This window comes from Mus pahari, chromosome 4 (assembly GCF_900095145.1).
Source record: "Mus pahari chromosome 4, PAHARI_EIJ_v1.1, whole genome shotgun sequence".
NCBI classification, from domain to species: Eukaryota; Metazoa; Chordata; class Mammalia; order Rodentia; family Muridae; genus Mus; species Mus pahari.
In genome coordinates, this window is record NC_034593.1 from 5776265 (window position 1) to 5800296 (window position 24032).

The following is a 24032-nucleotide window of genomic DNA, read 5'->3' on the forward strand; positions in this document are numbered from 1 at the left end:
CTCTGTGAGGAGTTACTCTCTGTGAGGAGTTACTCTGTGAGGAGTTACTCTGTGAGGAGTTGCTCTGTGAGGAGTTGCTCTGTGAGGAGTTAATCTGTGAGGAGTTAGTCTGTGAGGAGTTAGTCTGTGAGGAAATAGTCTGTGAGGAGTTACTCTGTGAGGAGTTGCTCTGTGAGGAGTTAATCTGGCCGGTATCCAGGTGAGAGGCTCACTGTGGCTCAGACTCTGTAAGACACGTCTAAGACTCTGGTGGACTATTGATGCAGTTTAGATCTCTGCTGACTAACATCTTAGAAATTACTTAAAAATGTTGTTTAGGAACTTGTGAAAAATAAGACCTGTTAGCTGGTGTACAGGGAAATATACACAGTAAGTTGCAAGCAGGGATCCTGCACATCCAGGTCCCTGTAAAGACCGCTCTGCGCTGAGTGGTGGGACTCTCCTCAAAGGCTCAAGGTTACCAGGCTGCCTGAGGCAGAGATGAGGGAAGTTGTCTGGTAAAGAATCTTGCCTATTTAGTTCCTAGTCTTCAAAATGAAGGCAGCAATATCAGTCTAATTAGATATATAATATAAAATCTTGAAACTACCTAAATGAGATGCTGAGAAAGGTTTTATAAACATAAACCTTTCAGTAAGGCTCAGAGGGTGAAAATCAAGCCCAGCTGACACTAGTATTCATATATAAACATATATATTTCTCAGAGCGGTAGCTCATCATGACCCAAGCCCACCTTGCTGTGTCCACTGGGTCCTTCCGCAGCTTGCTCTTCTGCCTGTCCCTCTCCCTTCTGTGGAAGGTTGGCATTCTCATCCAGAAGTTTAACTGGGACAGGAGGCGGGCTCTCCTCGTCCAGGTCACTGCAAGTTCCCAGAATGCTCTCTGCGTTCGTGCTGTGGCGGCACTTTTTGTTTCTGTCCACAGAGGCATATTCAGCAAAGTCGGCCTTGCCCTCCGCGGGAGCCCCCTGCAGCTCCTTCAAGGCAGAAGTGGACTTGGATTTGCCACCCTGGCCTTTGTCTGCCACTTCCTTGATCTCCTTCACTGTTTCATACAGGCAGTCCTCCACCATGTTCTCCTGGGAGGAGCTATCCTTGAGCACCTCGTAGGGCCCCTCCACTCCCGGCCCCAGTTCCGTGTCTGCAGCCCTGGCTGTGAGTATCTCGTCCACAGCGTTCTCGGGCGGGATCCTGGGCAGCTCCCGGCTCTGGTGGCACTTGGCCTTTCCTGTGCTGTCCTGGGAGTCCAGCAGATCTGAAGCTGAGGTCTGGACTTCCTCATAATGCTGCATGCAGGTCAGCGTGCTGTCTTCTGAAAGAACTGAAGGGGAAAGGGTGTGAGTGAACAGCGGGCAGAAGAAGCTGCCCCTGATAACCAGTGTCCACGATGTCACCACTACAAACCTGGTTTTACCTGATGCCCAGCTGCAGACTTCAGTGCCAATGCACCTTCTTATTTCCATTACATTGAAAGGGAACCCATTCACGCTGGCATTCCCAGTACAAAATTGAGTAAATGATGTGGGCTATGCTTTGACTTCATTACGTATGACTCCTGCTGAAACCCACATAGGCAGAAGGTTTGCCAGGCACAGGTGAACGTGCCTCAAAGAGGGTGGGGCTGCTTACAGAGGCTGAGGCAGGAAGGCTGAATTCAAGACCAGGCTGGCAAAGGGTGGGCTGTGGCAGTAACTCAGTGGCAGAGGGCTTGCCTCACACATGGGTAGTATACCCATGTAGCATACAAAATTGAAACCCCTGGGACCAGACTACAAGACCCTAACAACTTGGGGCATGAGTGTCGTCTCTTCCCCTGACTGGAATTGGTCCCTGCCTAGATGAGGGGAGCAGCCTCTTCCCATGGCCACCCCAGCTCACCTGTCGCTTTCATCTGGCAGACATAACAGACGCTAAGACTCCATGATGGACCCTTAGGCCAGCATCAGAAGGGCCCGGAAACTCTGTGCCCTCTTTCCACATCACCTCGGCCTCACATCCTTGCCTCCTCTTAGACGGAGTCCAGCCAGGACATCCTTGGATTGCCTCTAAAGTGGTGACCATGACACCTGACAGTCAGTCGTGTATGGCTGTGAGTGTTGGCTAGGTGCCAGGGACTGGTCGCCCATGAGAGTGGAATTTGATCTTAGGGTGCTTACATCAACACAAGTTCCTTAGGAACTGGATCTCGCTGTACAGCAGACAGAAATTAGAGGCAGCGTGTCAGCTGGGAGCTGCTCACGGTGCCCAGCACCCCTCCCCTCAGAGAACAACCACCACCCGAGCGAGCCAACCTTGGCAGAGGGGGCATCTGGGGAGAGGAAGGGGTTAGCAGGATGTGTGGAGGCAGGGGAGTGAGGGTAAGCGGGAGCAAAATACTAGAAGAGTAGACCAGTCACCTGTTAGGGAGAGGAAAAGAAAAAGAAACAAACTAACGCATCCTTAGCCTCAGGGTTTAGCAGCCAGCCTGAGAGTTCCAGCTTCTCCTGCAGGAGTGGCTCCTGCTGGGGCTCTAGCTATCTGGTCTCAGAACACAGGGACACTGGCGCCTGCAGCCTTGGGGGCCATTGCTGATGACCCCTGAGGTCCCCTCCTTGCCTCGGTGACCGCAAGGCAGGAAGAGATCATTGCAACTACACCTGCCAGTCAGTGTACCCTGTGTGAGACCTGCTGCCCTAGACTAAGTGTCTGCCTTAGAACTGGGCTCCCTGCTTCAAGCTACAGACTCTCTCTGGCGACCACATGCTGAACGACACAGCAACTCCATGAGTGTGCTGTGTCCCCCCCCACCCCCACCCTCCCCCGCATGTAGTCAGCCAACCTTGGGATGGGTAGAGAAACAAGACAAGAGACTGCACGTCCTAACGCCTGAAGAGTAAGGCTAGCAAAAGACCTGAAGATTGGGGAGAAGCAACCCAGGAAGGGATGCAGGCAGGTGACCCTCCATCAGCCCCCAGCGGGGTGCAGGCTGTCCTGCAGGTACCTCATACTCAGGACCTGGCAGTTGCCAGTCACTCTAGCCACTGCAGCACTAGACTGCGCTAATTTAAGCCAGGTGCCCTGTGCTAGCACCCTCTCACTTAAACTGGGGGTGGTGCCACCTGGGTGTGGGCACAGTGAGGGAACGACCGCGCACTCCAAGAGGGTACCCGGCACCCAGCAGCCATTATGCAAATGAGACCTCTGGCTGGTAGTAACAATGACTGGGCTAGAATACTTTCCCTACTGGTCATCTGCGTGTGTGTGTGTGTGTGTGTGTGTGTGTGTGTGTGTGTGTGTCTGTGCGGCCCTGGCACGCCTGCTGCGTGTAGAGGCTCCCCTCAACTGCAGTCAGGGAGAGTTGAGAGCTGCCCTGCGGGTGCTGGGAACCCTGTGGCAGAGTCATCACCACCGCCCTGAGCACCCTGCTCAAAGCCTCGGCCTGGCCTCTCAGATGCTTCCTTTGCGGAACTTACTGTCGCCATTGGTGAGCACCCCGTTCTGGTCGCTGCTAGCCAGTGCATCTGTTGTCAGGCTGGTTGCCGAATGGCTGAACATGTCCTTGTCGGAAGGCTGAAAGATCCAAACACAGCTTCTGCTAAGAATCTGCTGGGCACCAGAGGATACTCCGAAAATCAAAGCAGACAAAGAAATGCCAGAGCCCATTGACTAAATTAGGTAAAACAAGAACGGTTAAACTGCACGCCTTGGCTAACTAGACACACTCAGGTGTTGAGAGTGGGGACCATTTCACCAATGGAGAATGGCTGAACTTATTTCCTACGTGTGGTTCTGGCCTCTCAGGCACTGGGAGTCTCCTGAGGCAGCACATCTCACCTGGTGGTTACAGGTGGGCTACAGGCACACTGTTTTCCTAGCTCAAGGGATGCCCATATGAGAGTGACGGGCAAAGCCTGGCCCCACCCCTGAACACTGGCTTCACATAGTACTCAGGTACAGCTGCCAGGTCCAGCCACACCTGAGAACTCCTGTTTTAGGAGCAAGTGAGGCCTGAGTTGAGTTCAGCCACAACCTCCTGTCCACCTGACTGAGGGAGGTGGGAACTGAAGAAAAACAGGGCCTATCTGTCTGTCCGTCCGTCCATCCACCCCCCCCCCCATCACACCAGCAAGCACTGGGGAGAATAGGGACACTGGCAACAAGGGGTGGAGACAAGATACGAGGTGAAATGGGGGGGAACATCAGGCAGGGCAGGAGAGATGCTGAGGGCCAGGACGGCTGTGATGGGTGGGGATGGTGGTCTCAGACAAAGGAAGACCCCCTGGCTGGGGTCCATCAGGAGCTTCTGTCTGCTTGGGGTTCAGGCGGCCTGGTGCCTCACGCATGTGCGCTGAACATGCTTGCTGGGGGCCAACAGCCCAGGCCCCTCAGAGTTTAAATGCATACGAGCATCCAGGCTCAGAGCAGGAAGCACCTTTTCTCCTAGACCTGCCCTGAGGCCCAGAGGGAACGCAACCCAGCCCTGCAGACACAGCTGCTGAGGCTGCTGCCATGTAAGGGCATAACGAAAGATCCATCACCCAGGATGGATGGACAGCTCACTCCTCCAGACGGCTGGGTCCCTCAGGATCCCATCAGATGCCGAGGAGCCGCTGATGCACCAAGGCCAAGCTGTGCTGTGGGCTCTGGGCCCTGATGAATGGCTGCAGCGCCACCCAGATGCATGCCGAGATCTCCGTCCCTTTCAGACGGCACTAGTTAGGACTGCAGTCAGAGAGGTACAGTTGCTGTCGTTATGAAGCTTGGCCTCAGGACGTACATGCAGAGAGGGAAGGTGACCTGAAGGGTGCAGGAGGCGGCTGTGGGAAGGTGATGGTAAGGACTGGGCGGGTGTGTACCAAGGAGCTGAGCTTGGGAACAGATCTAGCTCTGGAAGGAGCTTGCGTGACAACACTGAATGCTGGACTCTGCTCTCCAGAGCAGAGAGACAAGAAATCTTAGATGGATTGTCTAGTCGTTCCTGGGACAGCCCTCCCAGAGCAGGAGGGACAGGAAGACATCTCTGCAGCAGGCGTTTGCTTCAGAAGCTGCCCAGACACGGGTCAAGCCAGGCTCGCAGCTGTACATACATATAGAGAAAGCCACAGCTAATAGCCATTTACGCATATGCCACATGCCAGCTTCACTTGTGTCGAAAGCCAGTAGCGCCATGCCTGGAGAGGTGTACTCGGACAGACAGACAGACACACCGAGGCTTACCACATTCATCAGGTTCTCATGGTCCCCACTATGCTGCCGTGGCTTCTTCTCCCTGAAACAGAGAAGAAAATACCACTCTGATGTCAAATGTGTCCCCTAAAGTGAAGCAGACACCGTACTTCCCTAGCCTAACATTTATTAGCTCTGCCTCTCTGATTTTATTAAGTAGGTTATTAAAACTAGATCAAAGAAAGTCCTGACTGACAGCCAAGGCTGAGCCCCTTTCCAGCACACCCCTTCCCAGAGGGTCAAGTTCACTTCGGGAGACACAGGCTGCACGCAGGATCTGTCTGTGCCTGGAACACTCAGATGATAAGACACGGCTTTTTTTCTTTTGCAAATCCTAACAATGACCTCATCTTCTCCCTTAACAGTCTGTGAAGTCACGTGCTGTAAGGGATGAGAGAAAATATGGGAGATACTACTTTGGCACATGAGGGAGGTGACATTCTCTCAGGATGAGTCATAGGTACTTCCAGTCCACGGAAAAGTCTGCCGAGTAAAAACAGAATGTGTTTTACACAGAACAGTCTAAAGAAAGCCATTGGTTGTAAAGACCACATTTCTATCTGTGATGAGGAGAGGGTGACACCTAGTGGGAGAGTGAGTCATTACAACAGCAGAATCTTGACGCTCTTGGGAGCCAAGTCTATTGTCTCTAGGCTTGTCCTGTCCTTAAAGACCTGGGTCCATGCTTGGCAGGGATTAGGAGAGGCTGCAGAGGCCAGAGGGCCTCTTCTTTTCTCTTCTTGACAGATTTTAGGGTGGGATCCATATTGAGAGTTGAGTATGGAGCTGGCTAAGCCGGTTCCCACCGGCTCCCAGCAATACCCGAAGGGTGCACACCCTGGATCATCTCTGACTGTTCTGGTCATCAGTCTTGGGTACAGAGAACTCCACTTCTCCCTGAGCCAGGGAAGACAAGTATAATGCTTAAAGAAGAGAAAAAGGCTTCCACATTCAGTGACTCTCTCGTAGGAAATGCAGGCCTTTTTCTTCATAAAAGGGCAGTTCACCACACACAGTTTTACTAATATGTGAGCACCCTCAGTAACTTCCCATTGTGGCAACAGGATGTAGTACCTCACGCTTAGATTTCAGTATGCCCATGGCCAGACAAAGACAGCACACAAAGACTGTGCTCAAAGAACAGTAGAATTCATTCCAGACATTTAAATAGGAAGGGCTCTTTGCTTTGCCCCCCAGGAAGATCAATAAGCATTTTCAGTTGACTAGTGAAGAATGCCCTTTGTAACCAACCCATGAGCGTGGGCCAGGGAGGCTTTTAATCAAGAGGCTCCGTCAGGCACAGGGAAAACAACAGGTTTAGGCTCTAGAACATGCATGTTTGTTCTAACCTGTCGCAACTGGAGCACAGCAGGATGAGGAAGGTGATGAGGAAGAACATGGCCACGGCAGCCAGACTTCCCCACAGGACCATCTGCATCTGCATCTGCCCACTGCTCAGTACACTTCCTGCAGGGCCCATGGTGGGAGCTGGGGTGACCGCAGGCGGGTCAGTTCTTCACAGGAGGTCACATGGGTCCTCCTGCAGAGAGAGCGACACCACACGTTTAGAATCCCTTCCCTGGAGGGACTGAGTAGTCCCGGTGTCAAGATCCCAAACCAGGAAGAGCCCTGATCTGATTGTTGAGTGCTGACATGGTGCCGTAAGAAGCTTCTGTGCACGACACTGAAATGCATGTGTGCGGAAACCGTGTAAAATTACCTCCGGCTGTGCACGAGGAGACTCCGACAGCCGCATGAATGTCATGCTCACACCCGTGTCTTCTCTCCAGGTTAGCTACCTCTATTTCAGAATCTGAAAGGTCTCTAGCAGCACTTCAAGTAAGAAACACAGCACCTCCCCGTCAGGAGCAAGGCCTCACAGCCACCAGGGCGATGTTCCCAGAAGGCAGGCGTACCTGGAACCTGGCTGGCTCTCTTCAAGTCTGTGCTCTGATGTTTGATTTCCTCACGTGGGATTTGATTGGGGCTGCACCAGTGTGTAGCAGAGCATCTGAAGCAATGGGTAGTTTATCATCTCAGTATGAGGATGGGGGTTCTTAAAGTCTTCAATGAAGATTTCAAGCACCCCAAAGCAAGCAAACATATGCTTGTTCGGGTTAATATGCCTTAGCCAGGGCAGTATGAACTGTCTGCTACACATGTGTACGTGTGTACATAATCCCCAACTTTCAATTTTAAATTCATTTTTATTTATCTAGGTGTGTGTGTGTGTGTGTGTGTGTGTGCATACACATGCATGTGCCCCATGAGACAACGGTGGAGGCTGTCAGGCGTGGTCATGAGCATCTTTACATCTCAGACATCTCACTGGTTTCCTAGACACATATTTTGCAAAATAGCTATTTCCTTCCCGTGCCACTGTTTATCCTCAGCTCCTCAAGCCCATTTCCCTCAGAGCTGCAGATTAACCAGTGTCTGTCCACACACCCACCGACTGCTGCCCACTGAGTATGTGGCTTTTTGGAGTTTTCACTGGGTACCCAGCCAAATTCCTCTTCAGAGGGAAGGCTTGGGCTGGGGACGCTCCCTTAGCAGAGAGCAAGATGGATGTACGAGGAACCACAGAGTAGGCCTAAGAACTGTACTCAGTTCCCAGGGATGCTGCCGGCTGCTCCTGCGTTCACGGCTCCCCGGCTCCACGAGAAGCACTGACCATCTCCACTTGGACCTGGTCTCCACGCAGCCATGTTCTCCTCCACGTGGGCCATCCCTCTGTTCCCACCATCATGCTGCTGACAGTGCTCAGGCTAGTGCTCATTATTTGTTACTTTGTAATTTGTAAACATTGTCAAATACTTCAGTATCAGAGACATACTGAGACTAGAGGAGCATACCAGGCTAATATCAGCTGTGGTAAGAGAGGCCTTATTTAAACTACACCCATTTGGTTAGCTCCAGAGCATTCTAATTAAGAGGAACAGCCTGAAGTTTATGCTCAAGCAAGCAGAAAAGGAAGAAAACATGACTTCTGTGTTAGGATAATGAATCATAACTGATTTTTTCTTGCAGAAAGACCACTAATTTTTACATTTTCCCTTGATTCAGTGATATTACTGAAGTAATGTGGCCATCTGAGAGTCGGAACGTGCTGGCACCTCTAGGTATCTCAGTGACAGACCAGATGTAACCAGAGAGAGTAAGTCGAAGCCACTTCAACAGAGGCAGACTGCTCTGGCATACAACTACCTGCAAATTCAAGGAAGCCCATAGCTGAGGTAGAGTACAGGCGAGGAGACCCAACTCCCCGTGTGCCAGTGCGCATGCATACCCCTCTAACGCTTTACCATTATTGGGGGTTCTTGGGTAACATGGAACTTTTCTCTGGTTATATATTATATCTGCCAACAGGGCAGGATCAGTGTGACACACAGACAAATTGCCTCTGCATGGATAAAGTAACCACCACACTTCAGGAGACAAAGAACAATTCACTTTAAACCACGCCCACAGCGATACGTTTCTAAAACCTACACGGGAGAGCATTTAAATCACACTGACCTCTGAGATAATTTTCTGTGTAGCTGCAAATCATGAAACACTTTCAGAAGCACAGACAAAGGATCCATCCCTTTACACACACAGTTTTGTTTCTTCATTCACACCCTAGTTAATCAATGAGATTTATAAAGAACAAACTGTGTAGATGATAGCTGGCCGTGGAATTGCTCAGGGGCAGAGCGGCGGGTGCACCAGGAGCCTGCATGCAGGGCTCTCCAGGGCTCTCCCCATTTCTGAACATGTCTCATCTCTCCTCTTTCTTGTTCTCTTAACAGGAGGAGGCTGATGGAATAGGTGAAGTGTGTGGGGTACCAGCCTAGCAGGACAGCCCAGGGAGGGAGGATGAAAGGGAGCCATTACAAGCTACTGAATAAAAGATGGAACGTACAGCTTACCCCCTTCAATGAGAACTTCATGAAAAGCCACTGAAGGAAATCCTCCCCAGTTCTTGCCCTGTACAAAAATCTCATAATGAGAAGAGTGACTGTCTGGTGTCACTTTCTGGGGAGCCAGGGTAAAACCTCAGGCTCAGCCACAGACGGCTTCCACGCCAGTGTCCCTACTTTACTGGAGGACTGAGGCTACAGCAGGGCCTGGCAGAGACAGGAGACAAAACGGTCCCCGGAGGAGCTCGGCATCAAGGGTGTGCACGGGTGCACGTGGCACCAGGGTACGTGTACAGTCACACCTCTGACCTCCAGAGTGGACTATTCCTGTTCTAGAGATCTTACACTCCTTTTTCTCCACCTCTTTCTGATCTGCCCCCATAATTCTGCCTCTCATGGATACTGCCTTGAATTTTCCCAGGCTCCTTTACAACCCAGCTTCTTTACAACTTCCTGCTGCTTATCTGCCCACTTGTGTAGATACACTGTCTGCCCTGTAGGTGGCGATACAATGTACCCTCCCTGTGTGAATGCACTCCCATTCATGTGTATGGTGTGATGCAATGTACCCTCCCTGTGTGAATGCACTCCCATTCATGTGTAAGGTGTGATGCAATGTACCCTCCCTGTGTGAATGCACTCCCATTCATGTGTATGGTGTGATGCAATGTACCTTCCCTGTGTGAATGCATTCCCTTCATGTGTATGGTGCGATACAATGTACCCTCCCTGTGTGAACAAACTCCCATTCATGTGTATAGTGTGATGCAATGTACCCTCCATGTGTGAACACATTCCCATTCATTTGTATGGTGTGACCTTTGTGCTCTTCGCCTTCTTGGCAGGGATGGGGGTGGAATCCTTATGTAAAGTGCATGTTACATTTCTGGAAAAGACTCATAGTGAATAATTGATTTTGGAGGTCAGGCATGGTGACATAGGCAAGTGGATCTCTGTGAGTTTGAGGCCAGTCTGGTCTATAGAGTGAGTCCCATGACAGCTAGGGCTATGAAGATAGATCCTGTCACAAACAAACAAACAAACAAACAACCTCACTACAAACAAAGAACAGCTGATTTTGGACTGCACATATAAATATTTTTTAATTAAAAAATCTTTAAAAATTTATTCTTCTCTCCATTCTGACCAGTTTCCCCTCCTTCCTGTCCTCCTAGTTCCTCCCCCTTCCCTCTCCCTCCCCATCCACTCCTCCTTTTCCCTTCAGACAAGGGCAGGCCTCCCAGCTGGTGTGAACCAAACATCCGTATGAAAGTTGCAGTCATACTATGCATAAACCCTCATATCAAGGCTGGACGAGGTGGCCCAGCAGGAGGAAAGGGTCCCACAAGCAGGTAAAAGAGTCAGAGACAGTTCCTGACCCCACTGTTAGGAGTCCCCCAAGAAGATCAAGCTACACAACCACAACATAAATGCAGAAGTTCTAGGTCAGACCCGTGCAGGCTTCCTGACTGTCCGCTCAGGCTCTGTGAGCCCCAATGCGTCCAGGTTAATCAGTTCTGTGGATTTTCTTATGGTGTCCACGACTCCTCTGGCTCCCACAATCCTTCCTTCCCCCTTCCCCCTGATGTTCGGCTGTGGGTCTCTGGATGCCTCCATCAGCTGCTGCCGAAGCCTCTCTGATGACGACTGTGCCAGGCTCCTGTCTAGGAGATTCAGGAACCATTTCACTGACTTTAGTTCTGTGAGGGGCTGTGATGTTTGGCTCTATTCTAAGTCTCTGGGCTACCTAGCTTCTGGTTCCTGGCCCTCTGGGCAGTACCAGGGGTGGGCTTCCTGTCATTGCATGGACCTCAGGCTGGATCAGTCACTGGCTGGACACTTCCACAATTTCTCTGTGCCACCTTTACTCAAGTGCATCTTGTAGGCAGGACAAATGGTAAGTCAAAGGTTTTGTGGCTGGGTTGTGTCTCAGTCCCTCCCCTGTGTCGTCGGGTTATAGGAGGCGGTGGTTCCAGGCCATCCCTCCCACTACGAGGAGTCTTTACTAGGGCTGTTCTTGTGGATTCCTGGGACCTTCCGCTGTCCTGGGTTTCTAGCTCACCCTTGAGATGATCTGATACAGGGCAAAGGAGTCCCACTGACCTTTACGGACCTCAAGTGACACCCTGACACTGTGGATCCCACCAAGCGGAGCTACAGAAGGTGGTAGTGCTAACACAGCTAGAGAGCAGTAACCAGTTGTGCAAGGGTCTTTTTGCTTTATAGTGTGCTTCATTATTGCACACACTGGCTGGTCCCAATCAAGTTGCAGACAGTCATGAATAAAAATACACTGCAGTCCTGAAGAGGGGCAGTGGAGTTTCCTGCCCCCCTCAAGCATGGCAATTCTGATGTCTCAGGCACACAACTCCTTGACTTAATTCAGGTGGGTACTTCAGGTTATAAACTTGTGCTGGAACTCGTTCCGAAAGGGGGTACTTACTTTTTATGTACGACGCGCTGGTCTTGAATTGGTTAAATAGCCAAGGAGGGTCTTGAACTCCTGTTTCTACCACCCCTGCCTGCAGAGTGTTGGGATTACCAAGATATCTTATGTTGTGCTGAAAACTTCACAATCTATTATCATCCTGTCAAATACACAGATTCGATGATTTCACTGATCAGTAAATGGTTTCAATCATTAGTTAAACTATTTATAGCCTTTTATCTTTAAAGCTGGTGTTGTTTTAAGCCACAAGGTGGCAGCATAGCCCAAGTTTCAGCCCCAGTGAACAGGCTTGAGCAGCGTGGAGAGGCCCTGAATAATTGCGGATGGTCATATTTGGTGTTTAATTGTCTTCATTAGCTTGGATTATCAGTCACCCAAATCAATTCCAACAGGACAGAAAGCAAATACCAGCAAGAAGAACGAAAGGAGCAGAGCAGGGCGGCTGTTCACCTCTCTAGCAAACGCTCTAAGCAGGTAGGTGCTCAGATCACAGCCTGCCCTATAATAACACTTCACAGGGCTGGGATGGCCGGTGGATTAGATTATCTAGGGAGGCCAACACTTGCAGCCCCTTTGAAGCAGGTGCAGGTCAGTAATGATAGTTATTACGGCTCACAGCTGTCCTGTGGACCTGTAATTAAGGACGACAGAAACCATCTCGGTTTATGACCCCTCTGCTAGGGACTAGGGAGGGCAGAGTTGCCAGCCCCATGGGAATGGCTCCTGCTGTCAGTACCAGGTACGCAAACTGTGTATGGGTTACAAATGAACCAGACAAGTTACCAGTCAGGAGGAGCAAAACTCTCTGGTAAATCGCTGCCCTATATAAAATGATGGATGTGTGGGCCAGGGGAGAAGAGAACTTTCATGCCCTCTGTCCTAGCTTTACTTCTGTCACTGTGGTGAGATATCACGATAATGACAATGACTACGACCACCAGCACCAGTGGGTAAGAAGTGCTGGGCAGGGGAGTGTCTCCTTCAAGTGCTTTTCTTCATTTTGATTTAGTGTGGATTTGGGGGTGGAGGTAAGGAGAAGAGGAGGACAAGAGGAGAGAGAAGGTTTGTTATTTCTAGCAGCCTGTGTTGCGCACACTCCAGACAGAGCTGAGATTCACTGAGCACCTGGGTCAAGGTGACAGAGCCTATGATTAGAGGGTGGCAGGGGACAAGGCTTTGCTCGCCTCTGGCCATGAGGGACATCTCAGCAAGCATGCAGTTGGCTTTGGGAACCCTTTCTTTTTTGCTGCATGCTTGCTTATTTGACCCAGCTGAAAAGGGCTCTGTGGGCAGGGATGGATCGCCTCTGTTCCCTTGAAAACCTCAGCATCTTCATAATTTGAACAATAGGCTCTGGCCAGGGTGTTTCCCTGCCACCTGCTTCTGCGGGGTGACTAGCAGGCGCTCTCAGATGCAGGGGTGGCTGACATAGCAAGGGAGAGGGCTGAAGGAGGACTGAGCACGCTCATCAGAAGCCCAGAGTGTCCTGGGGCCAGACCCTCACTCTGGAACCAGCAAAGCGGATTGTTCTGGGGACAGCCGTATCACTACCACTTGAGCGTGACTCTCAGAGCCAGTGGTCTCCCCTCTCACAGATGACCACTTCCTGTCCCCCTCCCTCGAGGGTTCTGCACATTGACAGCCTCATCTGCAGTCTCATCTGACACTGTTCTGTCCTTTAGTGCTTAGCTTCAAGGCCAGTCTTCTGGAACAGGTCCCCTCTTCTTACAGCCTTCTCTCTCTCCAAATTTCATTAAGGCCCCATCTTAGAAGGAATTTTCCTGTCTACTGTTACTCAAAATTGAAATGAAAGCACTTGAGTGTCTCCTCCATGGCCTCTCTGTGTGTCAGAGCGTCAGGATTTCTGAGGAGGCCGTGAGTAAGAAGTTGCTTTTCTCAGCTTTCAGGCTGGCTTTCTCTGAGGAGCAGGAGTGATACAGGTTTGCTTTCAGGCAAGCTGGTGTCCCTCTGTGCACAGACAGCCTCAATCACCTTCCTTTACCCAGGCTCCCAGAACCCGAGGAGGACACCAGCTGGGACTCCCGGTCTTCAGAGAAATCCATCGGACCCCTAGATGAGTCTATATATATCATCAGCCTCTTACCCTGTGATTAAAAGCAGATTTGTATTTAATAATGTGTCTATGTGTGGGTTTGTGTTACAGAGGCCAGGCGTGTCAGACATCCTAGACTGGAGTTACAGCAAGTTGTGGGACACCTGGCATAGGTGCATGGCTGAACTCTGAGGCACTGTGTACTCTAAGCCACAGAGCCACCTTTCCAGCCCGTCTATTTTATGTTTTATTTAATCCCGTGGGCCTTCATATTAATGGCCTTGTCAGAGAAGGGCTTCCTACTCCACCAGCCCTTCGCACTCTCAGAGGCCATCCAGAGCTGGCCTCGTACCCTCCAGGCAGGTGGCAGACTGTGAAGATGAGGGAGCTACCGCCACCATCCCCTGGGACGGGCTTCAGTTCCCCATGACTTCTCACTGCCCACCGCTCCTTCTCATGGGTCTCATGGATCACAGGCTGTCCTCTGTGGGAGTCAGGGCACTTTGCAACAGCTGTGATGCGTGTGGTATTCACATGCACACTGCTTCCTGAGCCCAGTGCTAGCTCCTGTCACACTCAACTGAGCATTGCTTCACACCCACTTTATTTGGCTTCTGAGGTTCGCTGACTCAGCCTTTGTTTTCCTAGTAATAACAAGACAACAAAAACAAACTTCTGCTTCTTTATCTGAAAAGTGAACTCTTCCACATACATGTCTCCCAGCCAAGTCCTCCTCTTGCAGCTCACAGTACTTTCAAAGTGCAGATCTGTGGCTAAGAGATGGCTCAGTTAGTCAAGTGCTAGATGCACAAGTGTGAGAACTGGGTTTGGACCCCTGGCATCGATGTAAAATCCGGCCTTGAGCAGTGCTGGGAGTAACTGACACGGGAGTCCGCGGCGGGTGCTCAGCCGCCAGCGGGTATAGCACAAATGGTAAGCTCCAACCTCAGCGAGAGACCCTGCCTCAGAAGTAAGGTGGGCTGTAACAAGAAAACACCTGCTGTTGACCTGGAGCCTCTGCAGCTACAGGCACATGTACCACACATGCATGAGGACACGGCTAATTCTTAGTGCCCTCTGTTGCATCCCTGATATCACTGTACGTCCAAAAATGTTCAGCCCTCAGGACCGGAGAAACAAAACTTAAGAACAGAGAACGATTTATGTAACAGAACAGAGACGGCAGCAGACTGTCTGCAACACCCTCTGTGTGCCACAGCAATTCATCCCCACGGTGCAGGCACAGGGCGCAGGTGGCGAAGGACGGAGCATGGCTAGTGCAGCCCAGTATCTGACACAGTAGTCCTGCCCATCACCTCCTGGGAGTGTGCTGGCAATGCACCCGCACCCTTCTGGCCTGGCTTGCTTGCACAAGCCTGTGATCTTAGCTACTCACTGATGACTTGAAGGGTCTAGTTTAGCCATTGTGCAGGGGCCGAAGGCTCTCATTTCTAGGTGCTGTCTAGAGGGTAACCCAGGACCTTTACCTCAGCGCATGCCAGTAAGATACTTGAGCGTTGTCAGTAGAACCTTTGTCATCTGTATTAGGTTTGTCATCTGTATTAGGTGGGTCCTGGTCTTCCTCCCACTCTCATGCTCCCAGAAATAAGACACGGACTTAATATATATCTGTAGATACCTTGGCCATATAGCTGGAGTCTTTTCCGGCTAGGTATAAGTTAAAACATCCCATTTATTTTAATCGACATTCTGCCAATTGGCAGCTTACTGGGGCTCAGGTCCCACACATCCATCTTGTCACAGCTTTCCAGGTGAATTGCTCATGCCTGGCTCTTTCCCAGAATTCTTTCTGCTTCCCAGACGTCCCTCCTTCTATTCTACCCTTTCCTATAGGCCATAGGCCTTTAAATTGACAGGTGATACATCCATACAATACACAAGATAGAGAGCTGGAGGATCTGTGGCCAGTTCCCTGGTGCTGAAACCTGGCCATCACCTTCCTTGAAGAGCATTCCACCTTACGTCTAAGCGTTCACTCTCACCATAGCACTTAACCACAAGGCTGTCCTGTCCGCCAATGACTGAGAGAAGTTCAGGGAGTAGATACGCTGTACTGTGTGCAGCCTCTGCTCTATGCACTTCCACTGAGCTGCTCCCCAGGCCTTCCTCAGTTTCCCCTTTTGAGAAATGGGGTCATTTTAGAGTCCTTCCCAGCTTCTAGCGTCTCTTGTTTGATGAGTATGGTTGTGGTTCTCAGAGTCAGAGCCAATGATTCGGAACTGTGTATATAGGCACAAATGCTGTGCTGGCAGTTCTTAAGGACTGTCTGAGTGTCCCAGAAAGTGTGGCCTAAGATTCATGGGAAGTATTAGTGAGCCCAACCAGTTAAACAGATGCTGCAAGGAAAAAAAAAATCACAGGTAGTCTTTGTAGCCATGTTACCAGGAATCGACCCCACTCACACTCCTTCCAGAACATCAGCCATAATCTATGGTGTCAGGAATCGACCCCACTCACACTCCTTCCAGAACATCAGCCATAATCTATGGTGTATGCTGAAGCTGACTTCAAGTCTCATTATTCCATGAGCATTATGCTTTATGATTCATTACAGGCACATACTTGTAATTCTAGCTTAGTAGGCTGAAGCAGGAAAATTGGCAATTACGGTCCAGCTTGGGCTATGTAGTGAAAAATGTGTCCCTCCAGAAATCATGAAACAAAGAAAAGGAAAGTACATTCTTAGCCTATGCACATATTCCTGAGATATCCAACAGCCTTTAACAAAAATGCCAGAACAGGGTAAAGCCCCAGTATTCAATGCTCCTGTCACCCAATGCAGAGACACTTCTGCTGGATGGGGCTTGAAGCTCTTTAAAGGCAAAATGCTTGTGGTTTGGGAACCCTCCAGATGGCAGGCTAGAGCGGGAGCCATCTCAGTGTGTGCTAAGCCTGGGCTGTCCTGAAGTTCTGACATCCCAGAGCCTGTCCCTATTGGTCACGAAGTAGCTTCTTGGCTTGGTCCTACTGGCTTCTTGACTCATACCTCTGGACACTTCTAATTCTTTCATAGTCTCATTCCCTAACTACCGACTGTGTGCTAAGCAGGACACATCCAATCCTGAGCTGAGAAATAGGTCAACTTTGTAAGAGAAAACTTTCTCAACAAGAGATATATTTTTGGCCACAAGTAGGAAAACAGCTTAGCATTACATTTCAAGCATGCAAGATGAGAGCGAAAGGCTGTGAGGTCCTTCACTGTGTTCCATCTGAGACCGCAGTCTGCCACGGTCCCTGAGCTTGGCTCCGTGTAGCTGCAGAGGCTCCACAGAATTCACGCAGGCAGCTGCACTGCTCTGGACTGCTGTGGTCTCAACTGAGAACTGTCCTCAATGTGTCGAGTGAATTCCAAAGGCAGTCTTTGCATGTTCGCAGGGTGGAAAGGCCCACCGCCCACGTGCGTGTGGCCTCCCAGCAGAGTCTGCTGCCCTCTGGGGATGGGCTAGCTTTCAAGGACAGGAGGTGCCAGCATAGACAGGAAGAAAAAGTGCTTCTGTTTTATATTTAAGACCAGAGATTAAAAATGAAACATCTTAAGTGGGGGTGGCAGGAGTTCTGAAAATCTCAGGGAAGCATGCGTTACTGGGATACTGGTCGCCAGTCACATCACCTGGGGAAGAAAATGGAGGCCGGGGTGGGGGGTGGGGTAGGAGGGCTGTCTCTAAGGCTGCAGCACAGGAACATGCTGTGATTGAGGACGGCGAGACATGGAAGAATGGACTTGTTGAGGGGAGCGTGTGTGCGCGAGCGCGCGTGTGTATGTGTGCGTGTGTATACATGTGCGTAGGCATGTGTGGAGGCCCACTGTCAGCATCAGATGTCTTGGCTGTTATCTGCCTTATTGTTTGAAAGAGTCTTTCACTGAAGCTGGAGTTAACTGATTTGGCTGCTGCCTAGGAGCTGGAGGGAGAGTGCTGGCATTGCGGCCACACTCTGCCACACCTGGCTGTTTATGTGGGTGCTGGATGTCCAAGCTCAGCACTTAACTGAACTCGGGACTTCTCTGGGCAGTTTTTCCTGTCTAGCACGCTGCCCATGGCCAGTGAAGAACAGTGCACATATGCACATAGCTATGTCTACACACTTTAGTACTTTGGCTTCTCCATTCTCCTTTGCCAGGTGTGGGATACAGGAACTGACCAAGGATAACGCGCCTGAGCTCTCCTCCAGAATCTCTTTTACCCGTTCCAACCCTGCTTTGGAACACCCGAGGCATCCGTGAAACCAGACGCCCAGACCAACCCTCAGGCCTTTTGCTGAGGTTCAAGCTGCCTGAATATGGAAGTCAGCAATAAAGCCTAGAGCGCATGAGTCTTCCAGTGCCTGTTCCATCCACACTGAGCGGCTGATGTGTCCTCTCTGTCGCTGCTCCTGCGTACCTCCCAGCTTCCTCCCAGTCTTGCTATGTGGAGCACCTGTCAGACAGCCGTGCATCCTCTTGGTAAGTTGACATGATTGCTTCCATTCCAGGGATACACAGGGATACAGTATCACATACACACACCCTCAGATTCTGAATGCACACCACTGGATATTTGTTTATCTCCCCAATGGGGACTCCAGGAGATGGCAGTCACCCTTCAAACTTTTAGAGGTTCACAATTACTTAAGATCGACACAGCATTAGTCAGAGAGCTCACTATACAGCAGCAGTTCATAACCTGTAGGTTGTGACCCCTTTTGTGGTGAATAACCCTTTCACAGGGGTTGCTTAAGATTATTGGGAAACAGATATTTATATTATGATTCATAACAGTAGAAAATTACAGTCATGAAGTAGCAATAAAAATAATTTTATGGTTGTGAGCCACTGTAACACAAGGAACTGTATTAAAGGGTCGCAGCATTAGGAAGGTTGAGAACCACTGTCATCAAGGGTGAGAAAGGGTTTATGGGGGCAGGGTTTCTACATATAGCATTCTTTTTCTTGGCTTATCCTGAAAAAAGAAAAGTGTAATTCCACTGTGTGTGTCCCATGGGAAGCTCTAGGAAGTCCACAGGGCCAACCGTGCTCCTCATAAAACCACATAACTAATGTGATTATAATACCTAATGAACTGAAACAAATCCAATTGTGAACACCTCATAGCTAATGAAAATCACATCATTCCCCCCAAGAGCTTCCATCTTCCCTGTCAATGAAGAATAAAATGGAGGCGTTAAGTCTGTGCTTAGGGAAAGTCTTAAGACTGTTATACGGACATTTTTATGGTTGAATATCATTGTTGTTCCCAAATGCAGGGATCGAGTTTGGAATGTCTGTGTCACAGTGTTAGGCTGGTTTGCAAAGGAACTTAGAATGGACGCACTGACCTGAAACGTTAGGGAGAGTTCTTTCCCTTCATTAATTTAAAGTACGTTGTACCCAGATACTCACTATGGCTGCTACCCACAATGCCCACTGTCTTTGGAAAGGGAAGGGCAGAAACATTTTCTAGTCTTGTACAATGAGAGCTAATAAGAAGGACAGCTCTGACACCCCGGCCCGCACTGCTCTTTTTTTCTGTATCACACCGAGAAGCCGGGAGGGACAGATGGTGAAGTGGAAAGCTCAGACTGGCACAGGCATAGTCTAAGATGTGCTAAGTAGGCTAAGGAGAAGGGAGAGGACCACGTCTTTCTGCAGTGTCCAAGGTAGTTCTATTAATTTCACAGTAAAGAAATGGGTATTACTGGAACGTAAGTTATTAAGAACTGTAAGCCAGAGGCTGATCCAGTGGATGAGAAGTTGTTGCTCGTTGTAGGTTTGGCTCCCAGCACCCACACGTGGTGGCTCACACCCACCTGTTACTCCAGCTCCCGGGTTTTGAGAACCTAGAGATACTTTTGGCTTTTGAGAGAACCAAGGCTCATACCAGTGCACCCATGTGCGCACACATAATTAAACAAATAAAAGAAGTAAGTCAGCTATAGTAGTGCATGCCTTTAATCCCAGCACTGAGGAAGCACAGACTGGCAGATCTGTGTGAGTTTGAGGCCAACTTATTCGCCATAGCAAATTCCACAACAGCCAGGGCTACCTAGTGAGCTGTTGTTTCAAAGCAACAACAGCAAAGTCCAGGACTCTCCCAAGCCCCTGAGCCCCAAAATTAAAACACAAAATACATCAAAACCAAAACCACCCAACAAAAGACAAACAAACAAAACCACATCAGAACTCGAAGAAATTCTGCTTGTGTAATTAAGATTCACCCTTTTCTACCATGGAAACTTTGCATGGCGCTGGCCGAAGGGTGAGCGGTGTGCCATCTAGAGGTGAGACACACACTCTGCTTAGCCACACTGGTGGCGGTGGGAAACAGAGTGGAGGGCTCTCACCTCTGCCTCATGAGGTCTTTTACAAGAAGGCATGTTTTCAGGAACAAATGAAAACGTCCCTATGAGCCAGGTGTGGCAGGCGCTCCAACCTCCTGCTCGCTGGCATGAGGCCGAGGCCGAGGCCGTGGAGAATCGCTGGACGCCGAGGTTTTATGACAAGTCTGAGCGACACAGTGAGAGTCCTCTGAAAACCCAATCTCACTCCCAACCCAAAACTCTCACCGAGGAAGGCGAGGCATTATTGATACTCAGTGACTCCTCCTGGGAAAGGAAGCTCTTATTTATCGGTTTTGACCTAATGGGTCAAGTAGGTTAAGCCTAAGACACTGTATCCTTCTCTTGTTTGTAAAATATCTTTACAAAATATTTTATGATTATTGCACAGCAAGCACATTATTATACCACAAACAAGAATGACTCTGGCTTCTCCACATACCATTTCTGAGGCCTTGCTCCAAGTTCTGGTCATTTGCTCCCTGGTTAGGTTGGCAGACTAGACTGTCAGGAGCAAGCAGATGCCAGGGCTACTCACTCCACCACCACGGGTGTGTTCTGCTTCCTCTTGCTGAGAACATGGCTAAGTATAACGCACGATGTGCTTCTGTGGCTGGGACTCACCCAGGATGCCAAGGCATATGATCTTAGCACAGTTCCCAAATGACTGACACCCCCTCAAAGACCATGTCGGAGTGCTACGGTGCCAGAATTTAAAAGGCTGGGGCAGGACAAATGCCCACACTCTAATGATCTCCTTTCTTAACCGTGCGTGTCATCTGACACCTGGCTTACCACTACTTGGGGTGGCTTTCAGGGGAGCTGAAGGGCACCGTCCTGCTGCTGTTAAGCAGGACACCGACAATCCTTCAGTATTGTGTCTAGGACATTCCTATTGTCATGAGCTGGATGTTCTAGGAGGTGGCGGCTGAATCTATGAATTTATGACATGAGTATTTCATGCCATAAAAGGTGGCTTGTGTAGCATATTTAAAGAGGAAGCTGACATGGTTTGCTTATCTGTACTTTTGGTAAAACTATGAATGAGTGGCGTTGTGTTGTTTGTGGGGTCCAGAAAGCTTTCTGCCCCTGTATAATAAATGCTTAGTGATCTTAGAGCTGGAAGGTTTTCTATCTCGTGAATTGCTTGCTTCCCTTTTTAAAAACTAAACACTACATACAAAACCATATTGCCATTATTTCCTTTTTTCTTTTCCCTCACATGGCTGGCTGTAAGCTCAAAGTGTATAATTATCTTCAATTATGACAATTATCTTAGTCTGGCTCTTTCTTCCTTCTCTCTGCAGCAACTCCAATTACAAGTGTTTTATTTCACACCGCTTGAAGAAACTTTTATGTGTCTTATTGTAACTTCACTTTTCTGAGTCAGCTCGCAATCCGCAGACAGCCAATGAAGCTCAGTCTCTTGTGTGTGGTACTGAAGACCGAGCTTCGAAACCGCTGTGGTCTCAACAAGCCTTGAGCTGTGAGCCTCCTGCCTCAGCCTCCCATGTAGCTAGAATCACAGTTTGACTCACCAGATTCAGTGGAAACTTTTCAAAAAACTCCTTTACTACTGGCATTGGAACACAGGGCCATAGCTGTGTCCCTAGACTTCCTTATTGCCTTTGAGACAAGGTCTCACTAAACTGTCATTGTGCCCACTGGCTTGAATTCATTCTAGCTTTGAATTTTTGATCCTTCTGTTTTGGCTTCTGGAGTAGATGGGATTACAGGCCTGCACCACTAGGTTTGGCTAAAGCTTTAAACAATTGCACTATGTATACATGTATATATATCTAATACATATATTCAAATATATATATATATAACATATATTGGTTTATATATTTAAAATTTTCTCAGTGTACAGGTTAAGTAAGAAAGATATGATTTGAAAGCAACAAAGAACAAAAGGAAGGAAGAGAAAAGGAAGGAGGGAAGGAAAAGTTCCACCAAATTAACCCTTGGGACATAAGCGGTGCCACCTGAGGACATAATTGAGTATATGTCTGACACACAAATGCTAAAGTGACCAAGAACTAATCAGTTTTAGCCAGTTACAATGGCACACACCTGTAGTCCCAACACTCTGGAGGCGGACACAGGAGAAGCTCTGCAGGTTTATATCCTGAGCTACACAGGGAGCTTAAATGTCAGCCTGTCCCCCTGAGCCAAGATTCACAATGGGGCGTAACACTCACAAAAATAGACATATCTTAAGCAGAGAGAACACCCAATACTTCTGATCTGTCACACATTGCTCCACACAGTAGTGGCTGGTGGGGATGTCATTGAGTGCCTGACCGGTCGCCTAGGCTCAGTGGTGCAGCCCACCATTGAGAGAGGGCTGCACTGCACAGTGCTAACCTGGGAAATAATCCAAACTCATGACCTGAAGCCCTGACTCTGCTGAATGCACACAACTTTCACAGCAGCATCACACTGAATGCTCCTTAGCTGAGCAACTGTAAGCAGAGAGTGTCCAAACGCTTAACGTCTAGTGCCAAATACCTCTGCATCAGGCCTGGTCCAGAACATGGAGGCTAGCTCATGGCACAGACTTAAGAGTCTCGACATAGGGATTTTGAGCCATTCCCCCCCCCCCAAATTTATTTTAAATTTACATGTATGGGTGTTTTTTGTCTGCATGTACATGTACCATGTATGTGCCTGGTGCTGGCTGGGGCCAGAAGAGGGTGGCAGATCTCCTGGAACCGGAGTTAGATGGTTGTGAGGCGACATGCAGGTGCTGGGAATCGAACCTGCATCCTCTGGAAGACTATCCAGTGCTTTTCATCCTGATCCAGCTCTCCAGTCCTCTTGAGCCAAGATGTATTGCTACCATCCCTACATAATTTTATTTCCACATGGTTTTACATCTTCTGAAATCCTAATCTCAAAGCTGCTCATAATGTGCTAGATAAACCATAAAGTATTTTGTAAGATGAAAATTTTCAGCAAGAAAATATATTAAATCTTGCAGCTTTTTATGACTTTGAAGCTTGATGCTGCTGTTTTTCAGCTGTGTCAAAGCTGACTAAAACACATTACTTATTTATTCACTTGCAAAATGATCTATAGTCTTTAGAGGGAAAGAGTGTGCTAGAAATCAATAAATTATCTTGATAATAAAGAAATTTTCTTTATGCTTCAGGCCATCTTAGCTATTCTATTGATCACCATTGCTGGACACCACACATTGTTCAGCTCAGTTTGATAAGCTCTCATTGAGAACTCATGGCTGGACAGGTGGGGCAGGCCGTCTGTCCTCAGCCGGCCCCTGCTCTTTGTCCGTGTCTTCCATGAGCTTCTCTTTCTAGATTTTGACCATAGTGAGCATGACACAACTAACTGTTTTCTGGAACGATCACTTTTCTACCCTGCTTAAACATGTTTTTCAGAGATGACTTTCCTGACCAGCCTGCTGACTGTGCAGCCTAGCTGTACTCACTGTTTTTGTCTGTTATCTCCATCTGAAAGCACCATATATACATATATGTATATATGTATATGTATATATGTATATATACATATATGATTTGCTCTTGTTTACTGCTGCACATATGTTTTAGAAGACACCACCTCCTCACCCTGCGTCCTGCAGCTCCAGCTCCACCCCAGCAATGGTAAGGGCTGACCGAGCGAGTAGGTGCCCTCCCTGCAGCTTCACCAAGAGTAGTACCAAACCTCCTGAGCCCTGTGAGCCAGAACGACTGGTGCTGATAATAAACGAGCATGCTCAGCTGCTATTTTAACTTAGAGTTCTCCATGCAATATACACACTTTGGGATTTTAATTAGCACCACCGTGCCAGCTCAGTCTGCAGAGAAGCCAATTTGCATCCCATGCCTACCTGATGTCTAGCTGGCTCTAGCTTCTGCCAGGACGAGCTCTTCCATTACGCATAACTTGTTATCTTGGCCATTTCTTTCAATTCTCAGCAGAAAGCAGAGATCAAACTGCGCTTCTCATGCTCTGTCGGTATTTTTCTAGAGTAGTGGATTGGGAGTACAGTATGGATATCTGGCTAAGGACCTTACGGTACAGTAAAGTTCTCAGGTGTCTTGTTCATCCCCATGCATGAC

The 24032-nt window shown here is 49.0% G+C and overlaps 1 protein-coding gene across 3 annotated transcripts in view; it reads right to left on the reverse strand.

Moving 5' to 3' along the window:
- The window catches only part of Pag1 (phosphoprotein membrane anchor with glycosphingolipid microdomains 1), a 145875-nt gene that overhangs the window by 10062 nt on the left and 111781 nt on the right, over positions 1-24032 (reverse strand). For 2 of the 3 annotated variants that reach the window (XM_029537288.1, XM_029537287.1), the window contains 4 exons: positions 6554-6744; positions 5196-5247; positions 3452-3548; positions 734-1320 (listed from right to left, as the gene is read on the reverse strand). In XM_029537288.1, coding sequence (XP_029393148.1) covers positions 734-1320; positions 3452-3548; positions 5196-5247; positions 6554-6684 — 867 coding nt within the window. In that variant the 5' untranslated portion in view covers positions 6685-6744. Of the gene's footprint in view, positions 1-733; positions 1321-3451; positions 3549-5195; positions 5248-6553; positions 6745-7120; positions 7215-24032 lie in introns of those variants that run through there. The other variant, XM_029537289.1, reaches the window with a different exon arrangement.